Below are 9,366 nucleotides of genomic sequence, written 5' to 3'. Positions count from 1 at the left end.
AATTATATAAGCTATACTGTTCTTTTAATCCCACACCAGTTGCTACTTTTATTCTGTGTTATTCAACAGAAACAGATTTTCTTGTTATGATAGCTACCATTTGATTTCATTTCAAGCTTCACCAAATTGGCATAAAGGAAACAGGGTAATCAGTCTTCCTTTTATGTCTGCAGAACATCTAGTCATTTTATAGTCTATTATTTCCTACATGCAAGGAAAAAATCAAAATATTCAGGATTCTTCACTCAGAACAAGGGTGTGTTTGAACATACCAATATCTATACATAAAGCAACTCCTCCTGAAGTAAACGTTCCAGCTGATGCAAAAAGTGACATACCACCACAGAAACTGCCTGGAACAGACCAATCATTTTCTCCTCCTCCAATTAATTAAAGCCTGATTCAAAGTCTCTCTCCTAATAGTCCAATCCTGTTAATTTAATTGCTCCTAACTCCCTGAGAGATCCCTTTTTAAAAACAGGACTTTGCACTAAACCAGTGAAGCCTGAGGAAATGCAAAAGCCCCAGCAGCGGGATTCTCCCTCGCCTCTGACGTGCCCCATTCTCTGCGGTGGAGCCGAGAAAGACGAAAGCTTTGCTGCTTTCAGAAGTTGTGGTTTTGTCTGTTCTGCTGTTACTGGATGCTCCCCCACAGCCCACAGCAAGTGCTGGCTCAGTTATTAAATATAAACTTTATTTTTTCAGATAAGTTTTCAGTAAATTAAGCCTAAAGGCTAAATAAAAAAAAAAATATTCCTTCTACGTATTTTGAAATGACATGAATTTTGATACTCACATGCAACGATGCTTAGGCATGCATGTGCAGGTATGTGCTGCACATGGTAAGTTGGTTCTAGGTGCATTTATTAAGCACAAAAAGAAATGTAAAGAAGCAGTGAATGTCTGATCAGGACAGTGTTTGTGTGTGGAACCATCTGTACAATGGATGGGTTTCGGTGGTGCTCCTGTCTTGCCAGGCTTGGGTTTGTGGTACCCTCTGGAAGAGGATGGGATTGCAAGTATACAACTGAGAGTATTTAACTGACTCTTAAACCCAAACTGCATTATTTCAACTTCATCAAGACTTCGTAAATGCTTTCCTATCAATGCTGTCTACACTCCCACTGCCTCAGGTCACTGTGTTTTATTGTCTTCTTCAGGAGTTTTCATTTTCCTCCTCCATGATTTGGCACGTCTCTTAGTGCTCGATTATTCGAAATAATATTTGCAGTTCTCCCACAGCATCAGAAACAGGAACATGTTATTCTAGGAGGGCCCTTTCCCGCTCACCCTAGAGCTCCCGTCTCCCCAGGCAGTTGAGCATCTGCCTGCCATTTTCCCTGCTGCCTCCCAGCCCCGATCTCTTCTTCCCCGTCTCCCCTTCCTTTGCCAGGCCAGCCTCCCTTTCTCTCTTCCACCGAAACAATACTCTCCAGGCTGCAATCCAACCTCCATCACATTTTATACCTCCTTCCAGTCTCAAATGCACTGGTAACCCACCGCAGTGCTCTTGCTGCTCCTGCACCACTGGCTTAAATATTTAGGTCAAATTACCCCATTTCTCCCCTTTTTTATTTACTGTAAACATGAAAAATACCCTAATTCTTTATTTTTCGCAGTGAAAGCCTCTATATTAAGCTTCTTCGAATGCGCATCTCCTCTCAGCTTCCTCTTCTGGTTCTGGAGCAGCCTCACAGGAGCCAGCACTGGCTGCCGAAGGGCAGCACAGACCACCGGTGACCCGCTCCCACCGCCGCACCGGGCAGGGGCGGACCTGCCCGCCCGAGGCGGTGCGCGCCCGCCGCCCTGTCCGCGATCCATCGAATCGAGACCCGCGGCGCGGCGATTGGCGGCGCGCGGGCGGCACCGCCCCCTACCCCCCTCACATGACCGATGGCGAGCTGTTCGTCGCGCCCGCTCGCCTCGCCCGTTCGCCCCTCGCCGCCTCCCGCCGCCGCCAGCATGGCGCCGCGCTGCTCCTCCTCCTGCCTCCTCTTCCTCCTGCTGCTCGGCGCCTCTGGTGAGCGGGGCGGCGTCCGGTCCCGGGGCGGCCAGTGGCGGGGGGGGAGGGGGTGCGTGTAGGTGACGCGGCGTCGCTCAAGGGCCGGGGGTGCCGCGGGCTGACGAGGCCCTGGCGGGCCCGGCGCCGCCTCAGCCCGGCGGCAGCTCCCCCAGGCTGTGTCAGCGGACGGGGAGCGGGGGCCCAGGCCTGGCCGAGCCCCTGTTGCTGGTGGCGGCGGCGGGGTGCGGCGGGTCTGGCCCAGCGGCTGACGGCCGTGTTTGAGCTGAGGGCTGTGGGCCAGGGCGGCCGGCTCGCTGCTGGCCCAGCTGGGCGGCGCTGCAGGGCCGTTGGCGACCCGGGTCAGCCCCAGCTCGGAGCCGTGGGGGTCAGCGGACACAGGCGTGCGGATCGGAATTGGCTACGGAGATTCACCGGGGCAGAAACCCAGAAGCTATAAAAAGTTCCTGAAAAACCTAAAGGGAATGTAATGCCCATGTGTTTTGAGGCAAAAATGGTGGAAGCACGGTGAAGACACCCAAATCTCACATCTTAGAGGTCAATCCAAGTCCTACCGCTGGTGACATGGATAAGATGCTGTGTGCGGTCTGGGACTCCTCAATACAAGGAGGAGATCAAACTGTTAGAGTGTGTCCAGAGGGTGACCAAGATGGTGAAGGGTCTCGAGGGCAAAGCTTCTGAGGAGTGGCTGAGGTCACTTGGCTTGTTCAGCTTGGAGGAGAGAAGGCTGAGGGGTGCCCTCATGGCAGTCTGCACCTTCCTCAAGGGGGGCAGCAGAGGGAGAGCTGCTGATCTCTCTCTGGTGACCAGTGATGGACACAAGGAAATGGAATGACGCTCCATCAGGTTGGACATTAGGAAAAGGCTCTTCACTGAGAGGGTGGTCAGTCACTGGAACAGGCTGCCTGGGGAAGTGGTCGTGACACCAAGCCCGTTGGAGTTCAAGGAGCATCTGGGCAATACTCTTAGTCATATGGTTTACTCTTTACCCCTGCAAGGAGCAGGGGGTTGGACTCGATGATCCTTATGGGTACAACTCAATATGTTCTATGATTCTATGATGAAGATAATAGCAAGACCCCAGTATGCAAGCCAAACATTGTTTAAGTGCTATGTTCATGCACTTCAGTTTACTGAGTCTGTCACCAGAAAGCCAACACTCCTTTAGATTATTAGTCTTTGCCAGGTAAACAGACTGTAAAACGTTCTCTCAACTTTTTATCTAGCCTTGATAAGTCTATGGTGTGCTTCCTAGTTTTAAGACTTTTTAGAAATCTAGCTGCTCTTGCAGTGTCTGGTAAATTGAATCCAGTCCTGAAATAACTTACTGCTTTGTAGTGAGCTGTCCTCTTAAGTGGTTCTAGAAAATGAAGTAAAAGCGATGTCTTAATAGCTAATAATTATATCTTACAGGTTTTTTCCAGTCCTATGCAGTGGAAGTAGATGTAAAGGATGCCTCTAATGCTACGTGCCTGTATGCAGAATGGATGATGAGATTCTTGATAAAATATGAAACAAACAGTAGTGATTATGTAAGTATTTGGAGTTAACTTTTGTTGATAACTCTGTTTTGTGTGTTGTCTTTCCTGGGTAGAAGCTTAAGTACACTCTTTTACCTAGGGTGTTTGGGGTTTTTTTCCACTTCTTTTTTTCACTATAGGAGTATTTCTAAATATTCATTTTAAAACAAAGCATATATTCTCAGTTAATAATACAAATAACTGAAAGTGCCTTATTGCACTTACTTAAATGGTGTACTGTTCAAGCTTGGTGGTTTTTGGTGTCAGTGTAGTAATGTTCTTAGCCCAAATAGTAAGTGTAAATTGCAGCTCAGTACAGTCAAGATTTACAGCCAAGTTAGATTTGTACTTCTGTAGTTGAATCTGATATGGCTCCTTTCTAAGTCAGATGTCAGGGAGCCTTTTTCATAATTTTGTAGAATAACCTAAAATAATCTTGCTAATTTTGTGCAAGGTTCCATCTGACTCCAGCAGGTTTATAACGTTGTCATGGGGAAGAACTGCTATCTGTGAAAACATTTTTAAATTGCCCTTTTTTCTAGAAAAATGCTACCTTGAATTTGTCATCCAGTGTGACACACAATGGAAGCGTCTGTGGCAATGACACACAAGCTGCACTTCTGGCAGTACAGTTTGGAGAAGGTCACTCTTGGAGTGTTAACTTTACAAAAACCAATGAAACTTACCAGGGGGACTTTGTCACGTTTACTTACAACACCAATGATACTGCTGTGTTTCCTGATGCTAAAAGAAAAGGTAACGTTCAGTGCAGAATCCTACTTACAAAAAAACCTCAGACGCATGTCAGATCTCGTGTACCTGACCTTGGTTGGCTTTTTCAACGTTAGATGGGCTAATAATGTATCTAATGACTTCTGTGCCATATGCTGCCTAACTGTTGTTCATCGTACTTACCTATTGTATAAGAATACAGACTGGTTAGAGTCCCTGAATGTATGATTCCCTTTAAGTAGAATGGGAGGGGAAGGTTAACTGAAGAGCCTTGATCAGTGAGGTGCCGCTAATAGACAACAGGCATATGGAAGATTCATTTTAGTATGCCTTATTGGCTTTCCACCTAGCAAAGCGCTACAGTGTTAGGCTTTCCGTGTACTGATACCTATTAATAATAGGATTATTTTTTTTCCTTAAAGAAAAACTTGAGTAAAAAGGTTCACTTTTCTAATGGCTTGTCTAATTCTGGAAGCTTGGTTACTTCTCTGCACTACTTAGCACTTCAGGTCAGGACACACAGGTAAAACATTCAAGAGAGACTGGGATTGTTAAACTTTAATTATCTCTTACTCTGTCTTCTGGTATTATGTAAAGCATAACACTACTTATAAATGGTCTTGTAGATTATAAGGTATTAAAATATTTGTGCTTATTTGTAGGACCAGTTACTATTGTTGTAAAGGCTGTTATGCGTCCAGTGCAACTGAATAACGTCTTCGTGTGTCATAATACTGACTTTCTTGAAGCAGAAAATGTAACACAGATTTTCTGGAATGTTACTGTGCAGGCTTTTGTTCAGAATGGCACAATCAGTAAAAAAGGTGAGCATTTCAATTTGTGAATGAGCGTTTTTGTATTGCGCCTTAGTGCAGGGAGCAAAGTCCCATAATGAAAAATCCACCAGTTCTAAGATGTGCTATGTTGAATAACGTTCGTGTAAATATCCTTTAGTACGTCTTTCCTTGTTCCTGGAAAAATAGATTAGTAGAACAGATTTAGTAGTGGATAGTAATGTAGATTGTTCCCGTGCCAAGGTGGTATTTTAATAAAGTATGTATTCCAGTAATAGGGGTATTAAAAGTAAGCACTTCAAAACTACTGTTGCTGACCAGATCATTTGAGTTTCGAGGCTTTTAACTGACTGCCTTCCATTTTTAGTGCTAGCCTCTACTTTTTCATTTAAATAGTCCAGAGCCTGTTGTCAGATCTCACACCTCAACTGCTTAAGAGATGAGCACGTCATCCTGCTACATATAGCTTCATAGGGTTGATGACTTTATCTACAGCAAATACATATCACACTTTTATAACCACTTAGCTATCTTTGGCTGTATGTTTCACTTCCATGTGTTGGAGATAAGTAGTACTACATATGCTTCATGGATTTAAAACTGCAGGCATTACAGAATTTCTGAGAATAAATGGTAGCTGTAAACTGTTTGGAATACTGTGCCCATAGTGCTGAGTTTGAGGCTTCTGACTTGGTGATGAACATATTTCCAGTAAGCCTAGATTTCAACAGAGAAGTCAATGTCTTATGATTCAGAGATCAGTTCAATAGAGATTTTTATTAAAAATTTTCAGCACTGAAATGGTGGTTAAAATTGCTTTTCAGAGTCTAGATGTCGTGCTGATACACCTACTTCTGCACCTACTGTTCCGCCTACTACTGCCAATGTAACTACTGCATCTACCACCACTTTATCACCTGCTCCGACCACTGCTCCCAAACCTGTGGAGAATCCAGACACAGGAAACTATTCTCTTAAAAGTGGAAATAAAACTTGTCTTCTGGCTACGGTGGGGCTGCAGCTGAATGTTTCCCAAGACAAGGTGCTCATCTTCTATTTTAGAAGAGTAGAAAGGTTGCTGTAGTTATTTGGTGTGAAATGTGGGTGCAGGGTATTTGCTTTGTACGCCACTGGTTGTCCAGAACTGCTTTTAAGTGTTGTACATAGCACCTCTCTGATGTCAGAATAGTTTTGTGGCATAATATCTAGCTTCAAAACCTTATGTGGATTTGATGTGACTTGTTACTGGGGGAACCTCTAACATTGAAAGCCTGGAACTTTCTAAGCTTTTAAGGCTGTTGGTACCTGCAGATAGTGTTTTTCCCCACAGAGGGAGCCAAAGCTAACCTGTTGTATTAGGTCAACAAAATAAAGGCTTCACCGGGCAATTTGTTTGCTTCAGTATTACCAGCATGTAAACTCGGTTCAATAGTAGCCAGGCTCAATCTTACTGCTGTCATATTCATGACAAGCTTTTCTAACCCAAGACTGCTGCTGACTGGAACAATGCATGCTGAATGGCAGCTGCATGTCTTTGATGCGGTATGTCTGTATTTCAGCCTCTTCTGATCAACATCAATCCAAAGACAACTAGTGCAGATGGTACATGTGGTAACAGAACAGCTACTCTGAAATTGAATGATGGAAATACCACGTTGATTGGGTTCACGTTTGTTGTTGTAAGTAACTTCTTTTATTTTAAACCAAGCTTCCACTTTAACAGCATTGCATGATGAGTGCTCATAGTAAAAGCCTTCTGTCACTTGCTGGTGGTCGGCTGTTCCCATATAGGAAGTGGAACTGGCTCTAGCTGACTGCCTCAAGACGAGTGGAGAATTGGGTTAAAGTTGTAGAAAAACATAAGACTGTGGTAAATGTGTTTAGCCTTTTGTAATGCATGTGTTATTAAAGTTAAAAATGCAGAATTGCATACTGACAGTTGATTCTTGCTTCTTAAACAGAAAAATGAAAGTGCAAATGTACAAAAATTTTATCTGAAAGAGGTGAATGTTACCCTGCTCAACCGTCTCAATGGTTCTGGTAAGAAATAGTATCTGCCTTAAAGCAAGTGTAAGCTTTTATTCGATGCCTGTATTTATCAAATACTTCTGACTTTTTTGTCAATGCTGTTCATGCTTACTGTTACTTCCTTCTTTAAGTTGGTAGGAACAAAAGTAATAAGCAGAAACAGTTATAAGTTACTTTGAACAACAGTGTGGGATCATTCTCTTTTCCTGAAATTTCTGCTAATGGAGTCTCTTACTTTGTGATAAACGTATATAAGAGGGCTTCTTTGTAACTGTTTTCAGTAACATAATTTTTTGAGGTGTGAAATACAGTTGTACCAACCCTGAAGTTTTTTGTTTTTCTTAAACCAGCTGTTGTCTTCTTTGATTGAAGATGCTGCTGTCTTCTAACCGCTTCTGCTTAGCTCTCACTGGGAAAAGAGACCATTCCTTCAAAAACGAAAGCATACTTTTTTCCAAATCAAAATATGTTTGGTTTGTTTTGTTCTTTAAAAGTTGCTTGTGATAGCTACTGCAGTTAAAAGGGCACTAAAACCAAATTGCTCGTGGCTCTGCAGTGTTGGGATGAGTGGAGGAACAAGGAAAGTCTAATGTCACGTCTATATGGAGGAGAGGTTACTGCCAAGTACTGTAATAACTTCAGTGCCTGACTTTTGGTCAAGCAGATCAATCACACTTCAGACTACCTTATTTTTCAGAGTAGTCAGTGTTGAAAAGTTGGCCACTCTAGATTCAACTCCTTATTCTTCTGATTGTATTAGCAACTCTCTTGCATTTAAAGTGGGCATGCAAATTTCCTTTTTTTTCCCCCCCCTTTATTCAGTCATTTCAAGTGCAGATAACAACAATTTCAGCAAGTGGGATGCTTTTCTTGGTAGTTCTTATATGTGCCGAAAAGAGCAAACTCTTCAGGTTAATGAAGATCTTCAAATACATACTTTTAATCTATGGATTCAGCCATTCCTCGTGAAGGAAAATAAGTTCTCTACAGGTAAGAGTTCTTTTTTTGTTAATTCTTGCAATGCTTGCAAAATTGTTACCTGTTAAAACGCACCAGCATTGAGCACAAGCACTTTTTCTGTTTGAACCTCTTGTTCTGGGTTTTTTTTTGGGTTTGGTTTTGGGTTTTTTTGAAGATAAGTTCTGAGACTGACATTCAAGTTCAAGGAAAGATTTGTTCTCACTTAAAAATATCTGCTAAGTATGTTGGTTCTCCTTCATAAAACTTGAAGGAGCTAGAGACAGCAAAGAAGGACTTAAGCATTGCCTTGCAGAGTAGGTTAGAAGTTATCTGACATCATCTTGACATACAGCTTCTTGTAGCTTGAATATATAAGAAAATGGGACAAAACATAGCAGAAGTAGACATTGGTAATACTATTAGGTGTTTCATTTCTCTTTACCTGTCTGTTTAAGGAATAGGAGTGTTACAGGGAAAAAAGAACTGTCGGAGCTTCTTTCAGAAGCAGTCTTGGAATATCCAGAACTAAAGAAAGATTCTAAAATGTTTGTTTGCTGCATTATCCTAGTCTTGTCTGGGGAAAACTGGAATTGCTTAAACTACCTCCTAATCTTTAGTGTAACCTGGTCTTTGTACTTAATGATAATACTTGCAGCACAGTCTTACTTGACTAGACTAATCTGTAGACATAAACATTGGGTGCTGATTTTTCAACTACTTTTTTTTAGACAGAGGTAAGTTAACTCCCCAAATGTATGCAGGGTAAACAGCTTTTTTGATAATACATTCTGAAGAGTTAGGGTTCCATTTAACTCTGTAGTTCAAGTTGAGGCTAGCTTCCTCCTTCTCCTAATTGTTGCTATTTCATCTCTCTAACATGTCTCCATTCGGGACAGGTTCTTGATACCAAATCATTTATTAATGAGTAAAAGCCCCAGACTTGCCTTAAGCTTGAAATAGATAAGCCTGGTTCTGTCTTAAAAGGAGAAGAATGACTGCTCCCTTGTCTAGTACAGACCGTGTGCATATGAAAACTCGTACACCAGGGGCACTTCCATGAGCTTACTATAGTTTATCCAATGTCCCAAGTGATTACAATGCTTAATATATGCTAGATGTACTCATGAGACCTCTGCAGTTCTTTCTCTCTTAATTTAAAGATGTAGTAATACTTGATTTTTGAACACTTTCGTATTACGGAAAACAGATTTTTATACCACACTTGGCAAGTATTCTGTCTTTATTTATTCCTTGTTGCAACCTTTTTCTCATCTACAGCCCAGGAGTGTTCGCTGGATGATGACAGCATTCT

At 42.5% G+C, this 9,366-nt stretch overlaps 1 protein-coding gene across 1 annotated transcript in view; it reads left to right on the top strand.

Annotated features, from left to right (window-relative positions):
* Positions 1–1,953: 1,953 nt before the first annotated feature.
* LAMP2 (lysosomal associated membrane protein 2) overlaps positions 1,954–9,366 on the top strand; it is a 12,866-nt gene continuing 5,453 nt past the window's right edge. Inside the window, exons 1-8 of the mRNA XM_074147710.1 lie at positions 1,954–2,020; positions 3,434–3,552; positions 4,083–4,296; positions 4,935–5,096; positions 5,891–6,108; positions 6,626–6,742; positions 7,028–7,106; positions 7,917–8,084. Of these exons, the coding sequence (XP_074003811.1) occupies positions 1,963–2,020; positions 3,434–3,552; positions 4,083–4,296; positions 4,935–5,096; positions 5,891–6,108; positions 6,626–6,742; positions 7,028–7,106; positions 7,917–8,084 (1,135 nt within the window). The 5' untranslated portion in view covers positions 1,954–1,962. The remainder of the gene's footprint in view (positions 2,021–3,433; positions 3,553–4,082; positions 4,297–4,934; positions 5,097–5,890; positions 6,109–6,625; positions 6,743–7,027; positions 7,107–7,916; positions 8,085–9,366) is intronic.

The sequence above is a fragment of the Numenius arquata genome, chromosome 5 (assembly GCF_964106895.1).
Source record: "Numenius arquata chromosome 5, bNumArq3.hap1.1, whole genome shotgun sequence".
Taxonomy (NCBI): Eukaryota; Metazoa; Chordata; class Aves; order Charadriiformes; family Scolopacidae; genus Numenius; species Numenius arquata.
This window is presented reverse-complemented; position numbering and strand designations above follow the sequence as displayed.